At 39.1% G+C, this 24,192-nt stretch overlaps 2 protein-coding genes across 3 annotated transcripts in view; one reads left to right on the top strand and one right to left on the bottom strand.

Annotated features, from left to right (window-relative positions):
• Nucleotides 1–24,192, top strand: part of LOC114443368 (ras-specific guanine nucleotide-releasing factor RalGPS1-like) — a 45,691-nt gene that overhangs the window by 5,216 nt on the left and 16,283 nt on the right. For both annotated transcript variants that reach the window (XR_003671433.1, XM_028417312.1), the window contains exons 4-8: nucleotides 246–296; nucleotides 966–1,049; nucleotides 2,348–2,437; nucleotides 3,687–3,779; nucleotides 5,021–5,147. Coding sequence is in view for 1 of the 2 variants with exons in the window: in XM_028417312.1 (XP_028273113.1) it covers nucleotides 246–296; nucleotides 966–1,049; nucleotides 2,348–2,437; nucleotides 3,687–3,779; nucleotides 5,021–5,147 (445 nt within the window). In the remaining variant the exon portion in view is untranslated. The remainder of the gene's footprint in view (nucleotides 1–245; nucleotides 297–965; nucleotides 1,050–2,347; nucleotides 2,438–3,686; nucleotides 3,780–5,020; nucleotides 5,148–24,192) is intronic.
• LOC114443369 (angiopoietin-related protein 2-like) lies at nucleotides 5,401–16,108 on the bottom strand. The gene is made up of 5 exons (XM_028417313.1): nucleotides 15,784–16,108; nucleotides 9,401–10,328; nucleotides 8,153–8,346; nucleotides 6,959–7,229; nucleotides 5,401–6,460 (listed from the first exon to the last, which is right to left on the bottom strand). The coding sequence occupies exons 2-5, from the start codon at nucleotides 10,293–10,295 to the stop codon at nucleotides 6,261–6,263; spliced, it is 1,560 nt and encodes a 519-aa protein (XP_028273114.1). The 5' UTR covers nucleotides 10,296–10,328; nucleotides 15,784–16,108; the 3' UTR covers nucleotides 5,401–6,260.

Genomic DNA, 24,192 nt, shown 5'->3' with positions numbered 1-24,192 from the left:
AAAACTCTATTTGAATGTGAAGCCAATCACAGTATATCTCCTTATATTAGTTTCACTGGAGCCCAGCAGTGGATGCAGAATTATGTAGCAGCTGTTACTAATTATTTTCAATTATACACCTAATGGATGTACCTGTATTCTCTCACAATAATAACATAATTATGTAATAATATTGCCTGTGCTGTTTGACTGTATAGCAATGCTTTTTTGGCTACATATTGAAAGATAATGTGGATTTATTTCAGAGTCAGATCACCCTGATGGATGCACCAGTCTTTAAAGCAATACAGCCAGAGGTAAGAGAGTTCCTGGGTAATCTCCTGATCATCATTTCCAGCATCAAATTTAGATTCCATCTGTATTGTAAACTTTTAACATGACTATGTGAAGTGTCATAAGCTTTTGTAAATTATCTACTTTATGTTGTTTCTACTCATTATCCTGTCTCTCCCCATAATTACTGACTATCTTCTATTGTGCACTGTAAAATAAAAGCTAAATTAAAAAAATAACAAATTCAAGTGTTTTGTAATAAGCCCCCACACTGCTGCTCAGAGACTTTGTCCTGCTACAAAATGATTCCAACCCCGTTTATATTTCAAATACTTCTAATCAAGATGGCCTTCACAGCTGTTGCCACTCAGCTGAACCCAGGCTAGCCTTCGTGGTTGAACTCTCCAATGGAAACCCAGCTTAGCCTGTGTTAGTCGATGAAATTCCAGTCACTGTTCTGCCCTGAAGGATTTCCTTCCCGAAACATCAGGCTGTACACACACTGTTTGCAGGGAACAGCACCAGGCAGAGAGACTTCAGGGACTGAAAATTAGGAAGTAACTTGAAATGAAACCTGTGGTTCTATGTGGTATACGGCTTACTTCACTCATCCAGGATGGTTGTTTTTGAATGTCAGAAACTTTGTATTTCTAAGAATTGTCCTTCTCTTCGTGTGATTTTTGTGATTGCAGGAGCTGGCAAGCTGTGGATGGAATGGGAAGGAGAAACACAGTTTGTCCCCTAATGTAGTGGCATTCACCCGCAGGTTCAACCAGGTATGACATGAGACAGATGACATAAGAACCATGAGATATCAGACATGCTCAATGTGTGGCTGGAAGGGTAAAGGTAATATAATGTTATTTTTATCACCTCATAAACCAGTATAGATTTTGTCTTATCCTCCCAGCTTGTTAAGGAAAATTACATAGTACACAGTGTACAGTACCCTCCTCCAGTATCTATCCTCTGTGATCCTAGTTGTGAATCCTGCCAATCGTCACAGTATGTGTGTATTCCAGGATCTAGAAACTAAAGTGTTCATTATTGAATTTTGATGCTGTTGGAATGATTCTCATTATCACTTTTCAGCACATAAACACATCCATTATGCCCACAGCCCATTTTAAAGTTAAACAGATGTGTAAAACCAGCTGTAATGTTGTAAACTATAATTAAGAAAGTCTGCTTAGTTTGCAGCCACTTAGTGTGTTGTTGTTGTTGTTCTGGGTTTAAAGCAGAACATTTGTTCACATTCTACATCGTACAGTGCTGTCTCTCAGCTGCAAATCACCTTGGCACAGTGCTTTATTAGTTCTGAAAAACACCTACTATTTAAGAAGTATTATAAAAGTATTTTTATTTACTCACATTTGCCCTCCTACTGTGGTAATAGCTTGGAGTGGCTGGTAGTGACAGTAGCCTGCAACAGAGATGAGCGACAGCTACAGAGGCCTGTTATCCTCATTTGTTCCCTTCATGCCAGGAGATATATTAGTTTTTAAACTTGGAATCTTAACACACAACCAACACTGACTCAAGTGACCTTTAACAGCTCCCTGCGGACACACTAAGGCTTTATATGATGTTTTCATACACACAACACAGGTTATTGTAAAGAAATTGGCGTGGACTCCATCGATGATCAATAATGAAGATGGAAATTCAATATTTTGGTTCAAGGAGCACCGATTTTACACAATGAACTATTCAACCTAACCAGCTATCATTGGTTTATTTGACTCGTATAACAGACTTAAACTTGACTGACATGTTTAAGATGATTTCATTTTATTCAGGTAAGCTTTGCTCTGCCTATAATGTGGGTCAGTGTTAAGGTTGATGGAAGGATACAAAGTGATGCATCACCTTGGTAACAGGAAATCTGCATTGCAGATATTATAGTATTCATGGTACAACACAGACGTTCTCCTTATGTTCTTTACTGTACTTATGACCGAAACAATAGTTTAGTTGCAGTCAGAGGAAGCCTCACAGAAGGTGTAAAACTAAATCAACAGTGTAAACCGCAGACTGTGTGTCAATATAAATGTGTATGTTGTTGATGTTTCAGGTCAGCTTTTGGCTGGTGAGAGAAATCTTAACTGCCCAGACGCTGAAAATTCGAGCAGAAATACTGAGCCACTTTGTCAAAATAGCAAAGGTAAGATCAAATGAGTTTATGACCCTGGTTATGTCACTGCTTGCAGACTTGTTTCTATCCATTCTTTTACACAACTTTGCTGTGATTGATAGATTATTCTGATGTTGGTTCTACATATTTAGTTTGATTGCTGCAAGCAATCCGCATGCCAGGCTCTCAAAGTTGGAGTGGCTTTTGAGGTCTCCTCTGCTGTTACCATGGTGACAGGCTGACACACAGAGGCATACGAAGCTCTGAATTTCTCTGGTTCTCCAGCAATTCAGAGCAATCCTTCACATCAGCAATGCTTCAGCTGCAGCAATCAAACTTGCATTTTCTTCAGGAAATGCCCTTTTCTAGTTGCAGTCTGAGATGCAGTCAGTGATTAAGACAAAGCTTACTGACATAATTCATGACGACAACAATATTAATCTATTTAACTGATGATTGGCTGCAGTCATCAGTTCAATAGACAGTTCAATAAACACAAAACACATGTTTTCAGAAGACAAAAACACACTGTTCATCTGCTGTTGCAGAAGAGCCACTGTGTGATTTGGTAAGCCTTTCAGTGTAATAAGAAAATCAATCATCTGATATGGATATGTGTAGAGAAATGGAAGCCAGCAACTGCTGGCCTGTTAGTGTTTTAGTGTATATTTATATTCCATGGGCCACAGCCAGCTGCTTGTAAAGCATTTTCAGCAGAATACAGGAGCAGCTCAGGTTCTTTATTGCACTATATGAGGAGGGATGGAGAAAACAGACACACTGATGGCAGAAACAAACTGGTGTTTCCTCTGTTGTGGTCCCGTCATGAAAGCAGCAGGAGGGCTTATTCACTGAGGTTATAGCACAGGGTGGACAGGAAATGTGGAACCATGACATAATGCTCTTGGCAAATTACAAATATATTGACTGCATCTGTTTATCTAGTGAGTAACTGTGGCAGCAGGACCATTTTGAAAAGAGTACGTCTGTGTTTTTTTTTTCAGGCATTAATACATACATCATTTAGGGATGCAACTGAATGTCTATTTTGTTATTAAATTGTTTCATAAAAAGGTAAAAATTAATATTGAAAAACATTCATCTCAACTTTCCAAAACCCCCAAATAGTTCTTAAACTTATATTTTTATAAGTTATATTTTCCAGCAGTGTAAAACCACAACATTTGAATTACTTCACACATAGCATTAAGCTAATTAAATATTTCTAAGAGTTTGCATCTGTAAAAACTAACATAATATTGTACTCTGTTTCCAACAGAAACTGTTGGAGTTGAACAACCTCCACTCTCTGGTCTCTGTGGTGTCTGCTCTGCAGAGTGCACCCATCTTCAGACTCAGCAAAACCTGGGCGGTAAGTCATCAACTTTATGCACTGATTTTATTGGGGGGGAAAAAAAAAATCAACTTTCAAATCTGCCACTATCAGCACAACAGAAACACTGCTTTGCTCTGTTGACCGCTAACATTATTGACACTTACTGATTTTATTTTCTTTTCAGTTGAGATTAAAAGAGCTGTCTCTTTTCTCTCCTGGACCTTAGTGTAGAGGTTTAGATAAAATTCTGCTAAACAGATCAGTAGTGGATTTGTGGTTTTGGGTGGATCAAATCTTGATGGCCTCAGATGACCATCCTCTCAGAGAAAATAGAGATAACATGTGGAGCTCGGTTGTCCATTCCAAAGGTTTTTCTCTACCCCAAATAGGTTTCCCTCTGTAGGTTTATGAGTAGTAACGTGCTGCTAGCTGCTGTCTTTTCTTCCTAACAGGGTGTTTAAATGATTAGTTCCACATCACAAGCAGATGTGTGTGTGTGTGAGCTCTTATAATCAATTTCTCTTCCAGGCCATCAGTGTGCAACTGTTTGGTCCTGGTTTTAATATTTAAACACTGATTTACAGTACTGGATATAAGATCATGAGGATGCTCCACTGCCAAAACACATGGAGAAATAGTCTGAGTGACATTTACTATATCAACAAAGACCAGGAGAGAGTTTAAAAACATTTGTATTAAATTACACATTGTGTGCAGGGTTATATCTATTGCACACAGTGCAAGACAATATACATATATGTGTGTATATATATATATATATATATATATATATATATATATATACACACACACAAGACCTACGACGTTCAGTTTGAGTTCATAATTTATCTGTTAACAATACTGGTAGTCCCTGTATTAGAAGCAGGCTGTACTTGTTTATCCAATACATCCAGATGATATTTTTAGATGGTTGCCAAGGCAGTGTGATGCAGTCCCCGAAGAGGCTGCCTGGTGAAACCTTTTTTCTCTTTTAAGGTGAACGTTTGTTCACCCTTTTATGAATTCTGTTTTTGTTTACAAATATTGCAGCACACCTCTATTAGTTAAATGCATTCAGATACTGCTGTGTTTTTGGGTTTCTCATGGCACCGTGCTAGTCTTTCTAGTCTTACATGCAGATTACATGCAGAAGGCATTTTATAGATCTGTAAAGACTAAATTATAGACTTCATGTGAATTTGTGTCACAAGCACAGCATCGAACACTACTGTTTGGTGAGAGATCTCAAACGTGCGGTTTCCTCTCTGTGTTTGTAGTTGATAAGTCGCAAAGACAAGGCCACATTTGAGAAGCTGAACTATCTTACATCCAAGGAGGAAAACTACAGTCGCATGAGAGAATACATCCGCTCCCTGAAGATGGTGCCCTGCATACCTTACCTTGGTAAGTCCTCCATCTGTTTCTCGGGATCATTTCGGCACTGCATGCACAGCTAGCTTTAAATATGTAGAAATACATGGATGAATTCTGTTGATGTCGAGGACAAGAAACAAACGATTAAACTTCAGTGTTTGTGATTTCGGCAGAATTCTCAATTAACAACAGTGTAGAAATGTTTTCAAATGAGCTCACTGAAAACATAAGCATGGCTGTACATACTTTATTTAGAGATCATAAACATACAGACAGTAAAAAATAATCTTAATAAAACAGCATATATATACACAGAGTACCTGGTACATACTGTATCTGCACACTCATACAGTGAATGATTTTTTTTAAACAGACCAGGAAACCTTTGGTAGGTACTGTGTTGTTGGTAGAAGGACAAGTGGGTTGTAGCCACTGTTGGGTTTAGGTTTAAATGTTACCTAAATGTACATACTCCTTTTTACCTACAGTTAACAGAATTTGTAAAGTAACTGTCCTGCTTCTGGCATTGAAAGTAACTCGACAAACACGTCAGCTCTGTAACTTTGAGTACAGTGTTGATGTCCATGATGGTTTGTATGGTAATATAAGAAAATTATAATGTTAAAGGAGATAGATCAAAATAAATAACCAGATTCCTTCTTGTAGATTATACAGTACTATATGGATTACAAGCACCAATAATGATCAGAAGTACCAGTTTATTGCCTGCAGTCAGTTTTGATTTGGGAATATAAAGTCCTTGTTACATCAATATATAGAGTAATTGCAATATTCATAGATTTTATTCTGTACATAACTGACTAACCTTTTTGTAAGTTTCGTTTTGTATTTTTCAATGTGCACATAAAAATGTACATACAGATGTAAGATGACATCCACTTAATGTATGACTGTGTGCAGTCTGGCATCATGAGCTCGAGAAGATAAGTAAAACTGTGCATGTTGAAAAAATAGGTATAAAAAAGTTGATCCTATTGTGTTACTACACGAGCATTTGCTCTTTGAATCTACATTATGAATGCATAGCAACCAAAAAAAGGAAAGAAAGTTCAGATCACTACAGAAATGGAATCCATTTTGAGAAAGACATTCAGTATAATCTGTTCAGTTTAGACTGATGTGTTAATGGAAGAGGTTTGCGTTGGGGCGTATCATCATGGTTACTTTCTTCAGGGAGTAAGCTCCTCCTCTGAATTCAGCCCAGTAGACCCCATCCTGATAGCGACTGCGGTAATGGCCGCCGCGGTACCACACACCATTAAGGTTGGAATGAGCACAAGAGTTATACCACCATCCTCCCTTCTGGTAGTGGGCACAGTTTCCTGGAAACAAAAGTCAAATCAGACTGGTCAATTTTCTTCTCATTAGGGGCAAAGATTGTGAACTTACTGTCCACATTTCCATGTAATTGGTATGTTTGTCTGCATTTGATTATCCACTTATCTACTTGATAAAGTTCCCCTGATGTTGTGACCTTTGTTATATGGGCACTGTTCAAAACAGGTGGTGTGTACATGTTTACAACATGCTACTGTACAACACTGTTTTATCTCAGAATAGGAGTGCAGTTTTTGTGGAAGGGCTGTTGCTGTTTATCAAAATTGTTAGTCAAAGTCTTTGTTATTGGGACGATGTGAGAGTTAATTTATTAGCGACACAGTCAGATTGTTGAAATCAACCGTACATTACAATGCTTGCTAAATGTAAATGGCTGAATTTACCTTGCTTGATTGCTGCTGTCATTGTTGATTAACACCTAAAATGTTAATTTTAATTAAATTAAAATGTAAATGTCTTATACTGCCTTCTGGTCCACTCACCTGTGTAGACATCATGGTCTTTATCCAGTGTGGTGAACTGCTTGCCGTTGTGCCAGGTCAGAGAGTCTCCAGCATTGCCATGGTAATGGCCCACACGCAGCTTGTAGAAATTAGCCTCAGACTCTACCCGGAAGCTCGCATACTCAGCAAAGGTTTTGCGTCCACTCCAGTCTTCCAGGGTCACTAGCAGCTTGTAGGTGCCCTGGTTGGTCAACCAGTACATATTCTCGAGACCCAACCAGTATTCACCATCAATGTTTCCAAACCCTTGCTGTAAAAGGAAAAAAGACAGTCTCCAGTACAGAATTTAGGAGGAATAGCTACAGTGGTTCTCTTATTTTGGAGTATATAAAAAAGAAGATGGTTTGTCTTCATGATACAGCAGTGCACTTCCAAGCATCAGTGAAACATTGGTATGATGCAAGAGCGAGAGGCCAGGAGCAGTGGCAGAATGGCAGACTTGTTTAGGATTCCCTCCAAAGTGTGTCTGAATTCCCGCATTAAATTACAGGACACATGGAATCAGTGAAAGTCCTTATCCCAACCAGATGTACATGTGTGGTTGACTTAAAGAGCTTTGTTAACCCGGTGAGAATGGGTAGGGGAATGATTGTCTTAGAAGTACTGGGTTTAAAGTCCTGAGATGAGAATCTAGATTTAGATGTCCTCACTTTTGGTCACAGGACGTTAGTCTTTGGCAGCAACACAGAGGTGGAGTCGGTTTCATCTCTGTGGTTGTGATCTCATTGATTTGATTTTGAGTTTTTCTTATGAGTATTCACATATTACATAATAACATCGGTTGGCCAAACAGTCTGTCTGTTTAAAGTAGGTACAAATGTGGGGAACCAAAATGGACATTAATAATTTTCAAAATCAAAATCGTGAAATTTCCATTTTATCCACTGACTCAAAAATGTTTAGTTTACAGTGAATCAGGTATTTTTAATACCTTTTTATTTTTTTAATACGTTTTTTAATCTTTGATCTTTTTTTGTGAACTCATAGATTTATGTCTTATTGGAATTTCTATCTATCTCCTGTCCATCAGGTTACAGCTGCCTGTCTTAAAGGTTTGAAACAATTTTAAACCAAAATAGGACAACCACTTAACACAATTTCCATTTAATGATATTGAATATCTAGAGGGGCATAAATAGCCTATTAAATCTAAGTTCAGATCATTATCATTACCTTGTATGTCTCCCAGTTTCTAAAAAAGTTCACAGAGCCATCTTGACGTCTCTGAATGACGGTCCATCCACCAGGATCGTGACTATGGTCACACCACACTTGCATGAGTCGATTGCTGTTGTCTGGTTTGAGGAGGTACATGCCACTGGTGGTGTATCCAGCATCCTGAGCCTCTCGACAGTCTTTGAAAGGCCCTGCAGGAGAGTGGGAATGATGACTAGCAAAAATATATAATCTCCAGTGATCTACAAAAGCTTTCCTTACTGCAATTCAGTTTTAGGGACATGCTTTATTCATCATTATAATACTACCAACCTGTGCAAGTAAGAGACACGGAAACATCAAGTGGAATATGAAAACAGACTGAGGACTCCTGGAAAAGTGAAGTCACTGCTGACCATGTTTGATATGTGCCAAATATGACAAATGCTTTCCAGTGCAGCATTAAATATTACTGCCAGCACAACTTCAATATATTCCAGCCACATGGAAAGAGGCAACATATTCAAATGGCTGAATTTAATTCTCATCATACCATGTCTATGTATTGTGGTCCAACAGTGTTTCGCAGCATTGCAGTAGTGCTACAGTGCTGTAAAGGTGTGTGTGTGTCACTAGAGGGGGGCAGAGTATGTGCATGTAAGTCAGAGGTCAGTGTATGTGGGTTGTGCACTTACACCCATTTATACACTGAATAACAGACCAATTTGTATGTTTTTTTAGCTTGTCTGTCAGCCTTTTACAGGGATATGGTAAAAAAAAAGCATCTTGCTCTAATAGGCCAGGGCATTTACTTTGACAAACACTTCATTTATTACCTCTGTTGTTTACCTGTTTGCCTAAATATGATTTGTTAATGATGTATTATGATTTGTTAATATGATTTATTAGCCAAAATCATGCATAGTTTTTATTTTCTTAACTAAAATTTCAAATATCATAGTCATTTTAAGACTACCATGGTACTCTTGTTCCAAAATGTAAAATCCTGCAAATGGTGATTAATTGATCAGCTCTAATTCATTGAAAATATTATGTACAGTGACAGCATCCTGCTGAAACAAAGAAAATAGAAATTCAAATACTTGAAATGTTTCTTAGTGAAACTGCATCATACTGTGACTGAGGTCTTGTTATATAAAGTATCCTATCGTGCATCTATATGTTTTCTGGGCAGTATCCTGCACTTGTGCAATGACAGCTCTCAGTGGAAGATACTCACACTATATGTTTTTTGTATCTACTTACCAGATGGCTCGTTTGTAAAGCTGTAAGTTGCACTTGGCATTGTGGGTAGTGGAGCTGGTAATGCTTTGGCGTTCTGGTCATTCTGTATCTCATTAGTCATGGGGTTGTTGGTGTGGCGGGTGTAGGTGGGTGGATGGAAGGGCCTGTAGCCTCCAGGAGAGAGTGGTGGCATTTGTACTGGAGGCTGAGGGATTGCAGGAGGCGGTGGTCGGACGGGACGGCTGCGCTCCTGCACCACACCGTACGAGTACCCTCCCCGCTTACATCGCTCCTCCAGCTGTACTAGTAGTGCGCTCTGGTTGTTTGCAAGGGATGACAGATGCTGGTATTTATGTTCCAGGTCACGGTAGCGTGCAGCTAGTCTGCCCATTTCGTTGGTGTGGTTAAGCACCCGGGTCTCCATTTGTGACACCTCCAGAGCATTGTCTCGTTTACGGATAATCTCATGCAGCAGCTGCATGTAGAGCTGCGTAACCCGGGAGTTCATGTTTCTGCTCTCTTTGCGTAGTAGCTTGACTTCATTGATTAAACCCCCGTCGACCTCTACCAGCAGCTGCAGCGCCTCAATCTGCCGCCGCTGCTTCTGCAGCTCGCTGTTGAGCAGCTCCAGCTCCTGCTTATTGACCCGGTTCTCCAGCATGGCGTCAGGCTCCTTGGAGTTCACGCAGATAGCTCCGGTGTTTTTCTGCTGAGGAACAATAAAGGTGTAGGAACATTTGTCCGTTTGGGAGGCGCTGTAGTCAACAACAGCACGCTTTTGCCGTTTAGGCTCAAAGATGAACTCTCTCTCCAGGATGTCATCGCTGTTCCCAATTTCCTGAGTCTCTTCCTGGAGAGTTGACTCTGGTCCACAGAGCAACAGGAGACCTAACAATGCCACCACAGGGAGAATCATAGCACAGACCTGCTGTACCCCAACCAAGAAGATCTACAGAAGAGGGGAAGATGATCAGTTAGGGCCCATTTTCACTCCACCAACCTGCAGTAGTATTATAACATGATTTGATTTCAGATGCCCCATTGTTCACTCCACCTTATCCACATCACTTGCCTGTGGTTAGGGCACAGACACAGACTTTGCTACCATTTAAAATGGAAATTTAAAGTATGCACAAACATAAAATATAAGGAAACATAACATGAAGGACCTACATCAGACCTGTATTTTTTGCGGGGGGGGCTGTGTCTGACCATATATGCAACTTCCCCTGTCCAACTTTCATATCTGTAACTAATTTGACTAGTCAACCTCACTCTCCATTTTTATTCGTCACCCAAGCAAGTAACGACAACAAATCTTGTAGGAGAGACTGTCTAAAAATGTAAATCACTGTTTTTGTATTTAAGCTGTTAAGGCGTTTGCTTTCCTCTGTGGTCAGTGCATTATAGCAACTTTGTTAGTCTCACCCAACCCTCATCATCCAGAACACCGTTAGTCATACTTGGCTTTTGTAACTTTTGTTACTGTACATGTGCCAAAGACAAAGATTTCTAGATTGCATTTCCTTTGATAACCACCTGACTTGATTGCTCCCTATTACAAGCAAGGAGAAGAGATGAGAGAAATGGACAAACACTAAGTAACATGTAAAGTCCTAACTTGATTTCCACTGAAAACATTGCTCTTTATTAAAATATATGACTTGGTCACGCAGATTGTTGCCTGTTTCCAGTGTTGGCTTAAACCTTGCATAATGGCAGATCATGTTTTCATGATGTGTTTCTTGGTCTTGGGTTGAAAAATACTATCACAGCTTTGGAATGCTCAATAACGCAAAACACAAAGGAAGTCTCCCCTGACAATATCGGTGTTATCATGGGGTTTTGGAGATGGTAGTCACTACATCATATGGTACTCTGCCAAACACTGCCTCAGTCTGGTCAGCTCAGACACTGTTAGTGGACTTTCTCATAGTCTGACAAACTGCAACTGTCGAGCTGAGGATTTTCTCAAGTTGAAGGACTGTGAGTCAAATAAATTACTCATACAAGTGGATCTCAAGTGAGTTCAACATGTGAGAGGTAATAAATCTGCTTGGTGTGTGTTCATGTTTCTGGCATACACTTCATAGTTTTGCTCTTGGTCTACAATCTGGCTACTATTGGTCTCTGTCTAAAAACAGCTGGGCTGTTCTTTTTATAAAGTTTTTTTTAAAGGGGCTTCTTGGGTTTGTGGGTCCCTCTGTATGTTCAGTTGATTTTTGTGTCTGGTTGAAGATATACACTATCGCAGTTAGGAATCTAGAAAGTGTGGTACCATGAAGAGGAAGAAACAGAGGCAGTTGAGTTGAGAATGATAGTGAGCACTGGGAGGGATAAATGTTTCCTTTGTCCTTGGCCATTTATGATTTCTTACTACTGACTAAAAACACAAAAAATGAACAAGCAACTACGTCTCTAAATTTTACTTAACCCTCTGTTAAGTGAACCTGCCCTCAAAATATCTGGGGAAGGTTTCAGAAACCTCTTGACCCTACTGACCCTTTGGAGATTATCTGTGACATGTTTTTATCTATGGTTTAGGCAAGGGCAGTGCCTGAGTAGACTTTGAGGAGATGGATCCATACCTGAGTTGATATTAAGACGAGTTGTATTTGCTGTTACAATTGGATAGCAGGGAGCTGGCAGGATAAAGTGTGCTTAATTAATGTCTGGTGCGACTGAATCAGACATTGTTTAAATGTGCAGTTCCTCTGGGAGGTGTCTGGAAAATTTCACGGGTGCAGTGCACATGTGAAGGGTATATAGAGAGAAAACCACAGGCACAGGTGTTTTCGTGTACATCAGATGCTGCTGGTGTGTGTTGCACCTCAGAGATCTTCAGACACAGAGCTTGTTTTGAGTCTGACTTGTGTTTCCGTGGTTTGGTTTGGCAGAATGCCATTTGCCATTTCACAAATTCAATTTGTGTGACATTTATAGTTGTGGAAATGGAAAGTGGACGAACATCACACAAAGCTCTCAGCCTTGAAATAAATTATTGTACAAGGTGTAAACCAGATAAAGGTTAAGCTAACTCCTGAGGCCTGTGTTGAGCTGCAGTAAATGCATGTGGTCATTATGTTTTATAAGCCAACTGTGGAGAATCTAAAGATATTTTCCTTAGGATTTTTTTTTTCATTTTCATTCCAACTCTCTTCTGGAAAATGTACCTGCAGCATATTTACTCATGTTACACATTTGTAAATCCCTCATTGCTTAGGAGAACTAATCATACTTTGTAAAAATGTCTGTGGGTTGTCTAGCTCTGCTCAAGGCTCTGCTTTGTAATCCATTTCCCAGCCTGTCCACGTTGTCCAGCACTCTTGGCCAAGACTCTCAATCCCAAGTTTGTTGCAGTGGTGGATTTTATGATCACTCTGTCCCCATTGCTCTGTGAGTGCAAAACACTTTACAGAACCACAAAGGCTAAAATGCTCCACATAAGTGTAGCCCATTTACTGATAAATCAAACACTTGCAGATTGAATACCGTCTGTTGTCTATCCTGGTCCATGGTGTTTTCACATAGATTGTTCCCACACAGTATTGAGCTGTAGGTCATCTGTGTTTTGGCTGAACTCAATGCACAGCCTCTATGTATATGAATGCAAGTGCAGAAAAGTTGATATGATGCATATAATTACAATAAAATCAGCTATTATACTCTTATACTCTTATAGTTAAAAAGGTGAAGACCAAATGAATCTTGTTGAAATAGCTTTTATCTTTGTCCCTACTAAAAGGGACTTAAACAATTGTGTTTGATATTTAAATAAAATTGTCAGTACAACTTATAATAGCATCAGTCTACATTGCAGTGTTGATCATGAGTGCACTTGCTGTGTGTAATAAAATCCTTGTCAGGCGTTGTTTTGAAATAAGCGCACTGCAGCGATTTATCTGCCACTGGACTCTAATGAAGATGAATTGTTCATTTCCTCCTCTCTACTGAACATGACATAAAGTAAAACCTAGCCTCAGAGGAACTGGACAGGAACACAAGGCAGTCCAAAAGATAATCACACAAACACTTTTTAACTTTTACACTTCATCATTTTTTCCCTCCTTTTTCTGACGTCTCTTAGTTTTTTCGGTTACACTCATAAATGCTGTAAGTGAACCCATCAGTGAAGCCAATGACGTGTTGTGTTAAACACATGTTTACCATTACTCATTGGCAGATCTTTGTGTTGTTTGTGTTTATCACTGGTTATTACACGGCTAGACGGCTCGGCCTCCAACGAACCTCGCAAACCGTCGCTCACAAGCACACATATGGAGTGTCAAGATTAGGGAAGTGAAACCTTATCATTAAGTGTTGTTTGCTTACAGACAAAATTCAGTTGCCCAGAAGAGTTGTCCAGCTAATATGACCTAAAGTCTGCCAGAGAGCGCTCAGTGATATAAGTCCACAGTTTAAAGCATAAAGGGACCACTGGAGCTGGGCAACATCTCTTCTCACAGAGAACCTTCAGGTCTTTGTGGAAATGACGGTGAAGCCTCATGGGTCAGAACTCAGTCAGATCTTTGGACACTAAGAAATGCAGTATGGACACTGTAAAATCTGTCCAGACACAGATCACCATCTGTCAGGGACTCTTATAAAAGGTGTCAGCTGACACATATACGACCTCACAGAGAACAAACGCTGTCCTCTGCGGTAGACTTCAGAATAATTCAGCCTCAACAAAAGTGATAAATCAATTTGTCATGCGTGCTTTATCCTTCCTCATCCATTGCTTCTCTCTTTCTATCTTTGTCATTGCGCCTGTTTCTGGCACTCACTCATTCTCACCCACACACATGCACACACAGCAGGAACAGTTGCTGGGTGCTGCGACTCATGGAGCAGACGTCTGGACACAAAGGAATGACAGACCTGACAGACCTCTTTAAACCACAGGGGAACAAGGTGGAAGGAGACGCTGAACTCTCCACAATCAGCAGATTTGTTTGAGCAGCGGACAACTTAAAGAAGTGACTGCTCAGTTCTTTTTTAGTCTTGTCAGATGCATCTGAATAGAATGTTAGAGGAGCTATTGCCTGTCATTAAGCTCTGACTAATATCTTCCTGCTCTGCCTTGCCGTACTGCTGGATGCTTCTATTGTTACTGAAAAGATTTATTCAGGCTTTGATTTGTGGTGCAGTGCACTTTAACCAGAAGCCACAACATCAACATGGTGCTGACTATATTGTGCCACAACTTGACTCTGATTCAGACTTTTTGAAAGAAGTGCCATTTATAACAACGCAGACTGCGGTCAGGAAACAGACATGACAGTGTGCTCTCTGATCAATCCAAATACTCCACCAGCTTTAAATAACCTTTACATATAATATGTCATTTTATAAATTAATCAAAACACAAGTTCTAATGTGATCTGTCACTACATTGCTAAAATACAGAAAATAAACAAGCATTTTTCCAGCTATGTAAAGATGTGTGTAAATGTGTCGGCAAGTAGTTGCATATTTCTAGACATCAAGAAGTTATAGAACAACTTTGGCTCTTATTTTAACTGGTCCACTGTTTTGGTCTCCACTTACCTGCTAAGTGCACTTTACCTGCTAGATGCTTGTTATTGCATTTTTTTTAAAAGAGATCTACATTGATTTGCTCTCTTATTAAATCAAATGTATAAAATTAAATTGAAGCTTCACTATGTATGTAGTGAGGGGGGAAAATATCCTATTTTACTCATACTTAATAATTACATAATATATTATTATGTCCATATTAATAATATGGACATAATAATGAGCTAACATTGTCCTGGACCAACATAATTTCATTTAGTAAATTATCAGTTGCACAAACTCCTAATTAACTAGTTTTGTCCTGGGTGGTGACCTGCTGGACTACACCTGTAATTAAACTATGCTTCCACCGTCATCATCATGTTTAATATTGCAACACTGCCACCTAAAATATTAATTCAAATGAATTTTAAATTAAAATAGAAAATTATTATTTTCTTGTTATTTTTTGGAACCACCTGCTGCCCCACCAAGGTGGAACCAAACCATCTTCCACAGACTTGGTTCAGTGTAAATGATTGACCTATAAGAAAAAACACCTTTCAAGTGTTGTATGTGTAGTTATGATGCACTTAATATCCGTGTTTTATCCGTCAGGACACTGTTGAGTAAAGCATTGTTCACATGATTTCTAACAAAACAGATACAGAGTATATCTGGAATATTTTCATTCGATCTGATATTAGTCTTGAGTTGAAATACTAACCAAGCTGTCAAATGTTATTGAATTGTTGACTGTGCTTCAGGGAAAGGAAAAGCTAAACTAAGGTTAAAAGCTGGCACTGATCATGTTTGGGCACAAAGCATAATCAGTATTCAGTGTTGTATACAAAATGAAAATGTCAGATAATTGGCCAACCTACCTCCACTTGTCTGTTCTGTTTGACTCCAGGTCTTCACCAGTCAATCATTCCACATTTCCATTACTTTCTCAATAGACCTTCTGTACCAGAAGAATCAGCGTTGTAAAGAGCATAAGGAAAATGTTCCAGCTGTGCTGATGTCTCTGCAGTGTCCAATTAACCAGCAGTGTTGTAGCTTCAGTCATGTGCAACAGAGTACTCCTCCGCCTTTAAGTGATGAGTCCTGAACTGAGAGCTCATGCCTGCTTCTCGGATAGACTTCACCTCCCTCTGTCCTCCTTCCATTGCATGTGAGCATTAGTGTTGCTTGAAGTAATTAAGTTGTTAGCCACACCTCTTTACCCTCCCCTCGACAGCAGAGAGAGATCATGAGGGCATGAAACAGAAGTCCCCTTTTCCCCACCAAATCCATTGTCCCCCGAACACCCCACCCCCCCAGCTCCCCTTGCCCCACTGCTGTCCTCTCTTTTTTCACTGCTATGAACCAGTTCAGGACTCCCATCTGTGGGGGAGACTGGGAGAGCTGAGCAGCTGTGTGTGCTGCAGTAAGGTCACAGGTCTGAAGCATGTGCATGTTGACCTGTACTGACTGAAGGAAGCTACAGGAAAGTTTTTTCTGTAATAGCCTTCTTCTGGTTCAGCAGCAAAATGAAGAATCTACTGATCTTCGAATTGTAATGTAGGGATTTGAGATGGACTTAGAGTGAGAGAATTATGCACATATTTATGTTACAATATTTGTTGTCTCTGATGGGGTTTCCCATGGCAGTGTGACATTTTTCCAATTATGCACATGCCTGCATGGGAACACAGTTCAATACATCTTCTTGCTGCCAGTTTCTCAGTGTTGTACTGATGAACTGTCGGTGGTAGGAATGTGTGTAACAAAGGCAGTGAGGACTGGGTATAAACAATTTTTTTAGGCTTTAATTACACCAGAAAAATTCTGAACATGGCACAATTTTTTAACATACATTCAATAATTGAAAAAATAAAGTATATCCATAACTTCCCTCCCGCCTGTACTGAGATCTCCAGCTCATTGAATACAAGATATACTCCAAGGACCGTTTTTTTGTATTTCTATAAGTTGATCTCCAATCTTATGTTTTGAATTAACATACATGTACATAGCGATGGACAACATGCATTCCTGATGGGTCTGTGATGGAGGCTCCTGTTGGTGCCGCCCGGGCACTGTCTGAGTCCACTTAAACTTCCAGTTTATCTAAATATGGGCAAAGTTTCAGAGTTTCAGGACTGAAATGTGCTGATTTTATTTGACATGACCTTTAAAGTAATAAGTGTGTGTTTCCTTTAGCTTGTATCAAGTATTTCTGGTTCTTTGATTTATGTAATAATTCTGTCATGTGTATTAAGATGTTAGCTTAGAGGTTTATCTTTGGAACTAGGCAGAGACTGTCCATTCAGATAATTTGCCAAAAGCAAAAAGAGGTGGAAGAGATTGGATACAGTTTGTTATGTTGTCATAGTAATTACTGGTTATATAACAAACACTTTCAACAAATAGTCAGTGACTCACTGTATTTGTTTTTAATTGCACAAGATGCCCTCTAACTCATAGTGTATGATAGACTTTTATCCATGGATTAGAAAACACAGAAACATGCTCTTTGTCTGAGAGAGGTCAAATGGGCGTGGAAGATGGTTATCTTTTCAGACATTTGGTGAAACACTATTCTTTGGGAGAAACCCTTGTTGACTTGTGCTTTTCGCTTTAGTCTTAAAACTTTTTCAGATGTTTAACAACACAACAGCAGCTTCAGATATGCTGTATTCCAACCAGAAACAGACTGTTCTTTTTTATATATTGCACACTAAGGGGGTTGTTGATACTAGTAAGGCGTTGGTGCAAGATCCAGTTCATTATGATGGAGGATACTATTCACACATCTCTCATCATGACCAAGAAGCACTACAGTGCAAAAACAACATTATTGCCAATTCAAATCCCTTAAGGAAATATTGTGATACAGCCTTCAGCCCCAGAGCACATCCAGATGCAGCAGTGTAAAACCACAGCCATATTTTTCTTGTCTTTGTCATGGTCTTCCTATATGTGTGCTTTAACAAAGAGAAATCCCTGGTACTTGCAATCTCTTTTGTACGTCACACGATCCCATGTCTTTTTCCTTCCTGTGCTTCATAAAGGGGAACATGCCCCAGCCTGTGATCATGCTTTTCATGCACACAGTTTGCCTTGATGGGCCTGGTAGAGAGCTACAGTGGTGCTACAACTGCTAGGCAGCAGGTAGTCAGAAAACAGTGTGCCAACTGCTGTACTATTTTACAACTGTTTCTGCTGCAGCCCTCTTTATATGTGAAACTGAAACCCATCTGCAGGGTTTAGATTAGAGTAGAGACATCTGATCACTATCTAATGTTCTAAAACAGAATTGGTGGGTCATTAAGTACAAATGAGTAAGTAAATAAAGAAGTCAGTTATACCATAATAATACATTTGAGGTAGATCAGGGTAATTCTGTAACTAAAATTTGCTTAAGAATATTGTGTGGCAATCACATAAAGTGGCACCATATATCCACAGGTGATTATGTTTTTAGTCGGCTTCCTTAAGGGATGTGGCTGCTGCACTCAAATGTTGACTGCTCTGTTGATGATCTATAGGTGGCACTATTGAGCCATTTTGCCACACCCACTGAAATGCATCATTAAATAAAAATCTTTTGTTTGTTTGGTTATGATGTTAATGTTTTGTGCAGGTTTAGGCCATAAAAGTGGATATCTGTGGAATTGTGTTCATAAAAGTTTGAGTGATCCAGTCCTAGCACCCATACAATGCATATAATCAACGCACATGTGGTGTAAATGAAATTGTTCCATTGTAAAGCATCTGCATAATTTCCTAAGTGACAGCTGCCCCCAGCACTGTGTAATGGCACAATGGCTGTGTCTAACTGCTGTAATGAGCTGGTAGATGCCTTGTGACCAGGCTTCGCTGTGCGTCAGAGAAAGCAGTGAGACAGGAAGCATGGCTGTACAGCTCTGTAGACCAAGCACAGCTGAAACACATTACACTCATGTCTATGAGAATGACATCATCGGCAAATATTTGTTAAGCGTTGCTTATTGTGTTATGCAGATGTAATATTGAAGCTGGAACTGCCAGCACAGCTGATATCATGTAAGGCCAGTTTATCTCAATGGGATTTGGGTGTAGCATTGAGAAAAATAAAACACGCAGTGGAAGTGATTTTAAAATGAGTTAGGACTGGACTGTTTTCCTCTGTTTTATTTCTTTTGAAAATCTTCATATTTTAAGCGATTCCAGTCATGGGCTTGTAAGCCAGACGTGTAGTTTCCCCCAATATTACAGGCATCCTAAAAAGCTAAAATACCGCCTGAGGTGCTACCCAGTATTTCCACAACTGGTTTCCATCGTTCCCTGTTCTCATCACTTGAGCCCGTACAGTTTTTTATGTTGAGAATAACAGTCTGTACACTCTTGTAAACTCTGTGTGGAGTCATTAATGATGAAGGCTGTCCCCGCTCTGTTCTCTAAGATGAAATCATTACTTTTCACATGTTGTTGATGAGGTCTAGTTTTCCTTTAGTCATTACTGAACTGTAGTGCGAGACCAGCCATCTGTATTTATCATTATATAAATGACCATTTTTTAATGTTTATTTGCTACGGTGCTAAAATTGCAAACATGATGGCGTTGATACGCAACACTTGTTTTGAAGTCACTTTATTGCATTTGCAACAACGTGTGAAGATTTTTCTACTTTTGGTGACAGGTTATGAAAAATGGGTGGTTCCATCAGCTTTGTATTATCTCAGTCTGAAAAAAAAAAACTCGGAAAATATGTCGTAATCACTGGGCAGAACTTCACATACATATTTAAACATTAGAGCTTTTTTGCTCACAACCCCAAAACTTTATTAACATAAGTACTTTTTTTTTTGCTAGTGCAAAGTTTTTCTGGTGATGCATGAAAATGTGTTGGCTAATGCAACAAAAATGGAGTAAGGTTGTGTAAGTAGCTCTGATTTGCTGATGATGTCACCTGGTATTTATTCACCAACCAAGAGACCGAGCTGGTTTGTCTCAAACATATCAGGTTACAGTTAGTAAATGGTTAATGTTGTAGTTTTTAGTCTTTTTTTCAATTTAAAAAATTTAAATTCAATTTAAATGGAAGAAATGAACAACAAATCCTAGAATTAGAAACTTAATATTGATTCATTGTTAACTCTTTTATTCATATCTGATAGCACTGTACAAATAAAAATGCAGGATTTATATAAGGTTATACATGTAAGTGCCAAAACTGCAGTTCCTTAGTCTGGTACAAGTCTGTTTTTTCACAAGGAGTTCATCCATCATGGTCAACGCTGACAAAATATTCTAAACTTTGAGCCGTCATAATGAGTTTGATAGTAACTCTGTGAAGCCAACTTCTGTCTCCAACAGGATCAAAGCTGCGAGATAAATCAGTGTTGCAGAAGTCACTTTTGACCCTCAGAAGAACCCATGTAACGGCTTCATGTGCCAAACTAAAGAAGAGACAAAGCCAGGACAAACACTGATTTAAACTATCTGTGCTGCAGAGTTGTGAAAGAACTACCTCCAACTGTCTGCTGCAACACAGTTCTGTCTCTGTATTGAAAAGGCTTTAGCCCTTTTCCAGTTCAGCAGTTGAAACTATTGTTCAGCCTCTTGAGCAGACCACACACTGAGCAGAATGGCAAAAGATGCTTTACCATGCAGTCACTGCAACACACTTGCACTGGAAAATAGTTCATTTGTAGGCAATGTCAGCTGACTGGGTAGTAGTAGAGGATTTAATGCCCCTTTTTAGCAGCTTGAGGGGATGTTTGGAGATGCTACCTATTTAGAAAACAATTCTTCACATTGTGGCAGCTAAAGAAACGTCAGTTCAGTGGTAGACAGGGAAATGAGTGTATGAGATACATTCATGTATCATCCTCCCAGTGTGGATGAAGCAGGCCAAACTTCCCTGACCTCTAGTGTGTGACCTCTGACCCCTGAAATACCTGACCCCCTCTGGGGCATGTTTCCTTTGTGCTCCTGGAGAAGTTTCTCACTACACTGCTCAAGAATTTTCACACTGGTGTGTTCAAGTGTGGATGTGCACTGTTGGCATGTGTGAAACATTGCTCACAATAGCAGAGTTTAACCATGATTGCCATTCTATAACAAAGAAAATGTAATGATTACACGCCAGACAGCGTTAGTCAGGACACTTTAATATTTAAAAGGTAAGTTTTAGAAAAGGGCCTCAGTGTTAGCTGTAGCCCAGGCAATCTCCACCCCATATAGATGCAGAGATGTCTTTAAGCAAGACTCACTCAACCATTGGTGAGTGTGTAAATTTCTGTGTATGAAATTTTACTATTTACAAGTAAAATGTGTCTTTGTTATTAATGACAGTGTGATGGGTAAATGTATCCATAGCAACAACTTTCAGGGGGCCTGTCATTTATGACCTCTGGCCTAAACTATATAAAATGACTGTACGTGCAACCATTGAAAACACATAGGTCATTTTTCAAATGAACAGGTCCTGAGCTTCTCCATCTTCCACTCAAAAACAGAAACACAGAAACAAAGCCCTGCCTTTCTCCTGGGGAGAAAGAGAATTCCAAAATGTAATGATGTAAAACTTTTTGGGAGGTCTGACTTACTGTGACCACTGTCACTGAAGTATTTTGGAATGTGTACATCTCCTAAAATTAAAATTGCCTCACAGTGTATTGGATGTAGCAGGAAATGCGGTCAGAATATTACTCATGTCCAAACATGTTTCATATTTTTCTAAAGCACTGATGTCATTTGTTCTGTGGGGAGATCAGTCTAAAAGCTAAGAAATGATCACTGTTTTATTTTAAACACTCACAGACACACACGCACACACAATATGTGAGTACGATTTAATGAAGATTAACTGTGCACTGAAAGGAAAAATGGCTTCATTTTCAGCCTGCTTCCTTCTGAGGAAATGTATTTGGAAGGCATTTTTCATTTCATCACATCTATTCTGGTAATTAAACAGAGACACGATTGTTTCTAACAGAGAGATGAATTAAGCAAATTCAGACATGCACTGGCTGGTTTGTAAACTGTCAGCACCTCATGTATTCATGTTCTTAATACACTGATGCATTAAAAATATATAAAAAAATTAAGTTTTATTCACCCAGATTTGTAAGTTAACACATTAAGGCACTTGGGCCTATGGTCCTGTTTTCATTCAAAGTTGTGTGCATGCGGTGTTGGCTCACTTTCTCTTATAATTGCGTCCTCTCAAAGTATTGTCAGTCACCTGGCTTTTAAACAGACAATTTATGGCCAGGTTGTGATGTTTTATGACACGCCTTTCACTTAGTCTCATCACTGTCATACAGTTGGAGATAGATCATCTAGTGACGAAGCCACTAATGTTAAAATGATTGACTCACTTACCTTCATTAGTGTCATTAAACTGCAAATTTCTGCCAGGTACACACTAACTAATCAAATAATATGTAATAAAAATGATGTCAGAACAGGCTCATCTATTATATTTGACCTGACTCACTGTCAGAAAATAAGAGATTCATTAAATCTAATAATGTCATCAGATGATTCTGTGGTTGAAGCCAGCAATACCTTATCTTTAAGTATTAATATATTAATTTAATAGACATTTTGAATATGTTTGTATGTTAGACTTTCTTGACTACTTGGAATAAACTGCACAGGTGCAGTTTGAGTATGTGCCTGTGTTTATTGTCCTATAACTTTTTATGAATGCACATTCCCCAGTATGTCCACCTGTGACCTCTGGTCTGCTCCAAAACCCTATAAAATGCCTTGTCTTCCTCTGAAAACATGAGAGTTCAAAGGACAAAGCATTGATTATTTATGTAGGCTGCTTTAGAAAAAAACAAAAAAAACAAAAGAAGCTAATACTGAACTGATAGCTGCCATCCGCTACAAAACACACAGGAATAGCCAACACAGGGTATAGTCAGTCATCATCAGCAATGCCAATATATTTACATTGTATATTTGTATTAGCAGTATATTTCTATGTCCAGTATACTTTTTTTTCCAAACTACAATAACACCAACGTTATATAAAGTTATAATTTATTATAAGGGGTTATTAACATAAGGAGGGAAACCAAAATTAGCAGTTATTTGTCTGTCTTGGTTTTAGAATTAAAGGAAAGAAGCCGATGGCTCTTTGTGCAACCACAGATTGATGTGATCTACATCAGAGAAGCTGTCAATTGTAAACAAATCTGCCAGTGTTGGTACTGTTGTAAAATGTGGGCAAAGCCTTCATTGGGTACCCACTAATTATACTTCACAGTGACAGAGTGGAAGGGAATCATCCAGGCAAACAATGTGCACCAGTTAATACACAACAGATATGCTGATGTGACAGATGATCCTGTAGTTTTTATTTATTGATCTGTGTGCATAATTCCAGAAGGTTGTCTTGGAACAGCCGGATCTATTTTGATACCACTTGGACCCTTTCAAGGTCTTGCATGATAAGAATCTGAAAGCACATCAAATGTCTTATTGAACTATGAGGCACTTAAAATGACCACATGAGGCTGAAGATACAACAGTATTTTAAAAATTGTGTAAAGCAGGAATGTTCAGATCAGTTTTACCTGTTTAACTGAATGAAATAATTTCAATACATGTCTTTCAGTTACCCAGCCTGCATCCCTAAACCACCAGACCACCACACTGCCCCATTTTCTGTTAATTACTTAATGCAAGCTTTGTCTGTCACAGTTCTGCATCTTGCCCTTGAATGTGCTGGGCCACCATGCTCCATGCAGCAAACCCTAATAGTCTTTAATAGCTGTGGTTTACAATGGAAAAGGCAGTATCCAACGTTGGATGCTGCGCCCGAATTGAGTACAGCCCTACAGCAACACTAAAAATGTATTTACTTTGGAAGAGTGTCAGATGTTGAAACAAATACAGAGACACCTTTTTTATTAGTTTTAGATTGAGTGGAGAAATAGTGGAAGTGTTGGCATGTGATCTGTCAATATCAGTCAGTCATTCAGATGACTGTAAGATGTGTTTGTTAAACAAACGAACACATTCCTTTTTGTGAGTGGTAATATGTTGATTTTTACACAATGATTTGGAAAATGGCATCATCGCTTGTCTCATTGTTGAATGTGCAACATCTGTATATACCGTGTATCTTGCTGTGGAAACACGGCCAGCAACTTGGCATGTGGGCCTGGAACAGTTCCTCTGTCTGTTTCTGTGTCCTGAGATCAATGCTCTCTGGAGGTCAGCCCATCTACTGCTGGACTGCCTGTACTCAGCTGAAGATTCTTTATGCTGTATATTTGGGCATGTTGGTGTGCTGCAGAATGAA

This window comes from Parambassis ranga, chromosome 12 (assembly GCF_900634625.1).
Source record: "Parambassis ranga chromosome 12, fParRan2.1, whole genome shotgun sequence".
In the NCBI taxonomy this organism is placed as follows: Eukaryota; Metazoa; Chordata; class Actinopteri; family Ambassidae; genus Parambassis; species Parambassis ranga.
This window is presented reverse-complemented; position numbering and strand designations above follow the sequence as displayed.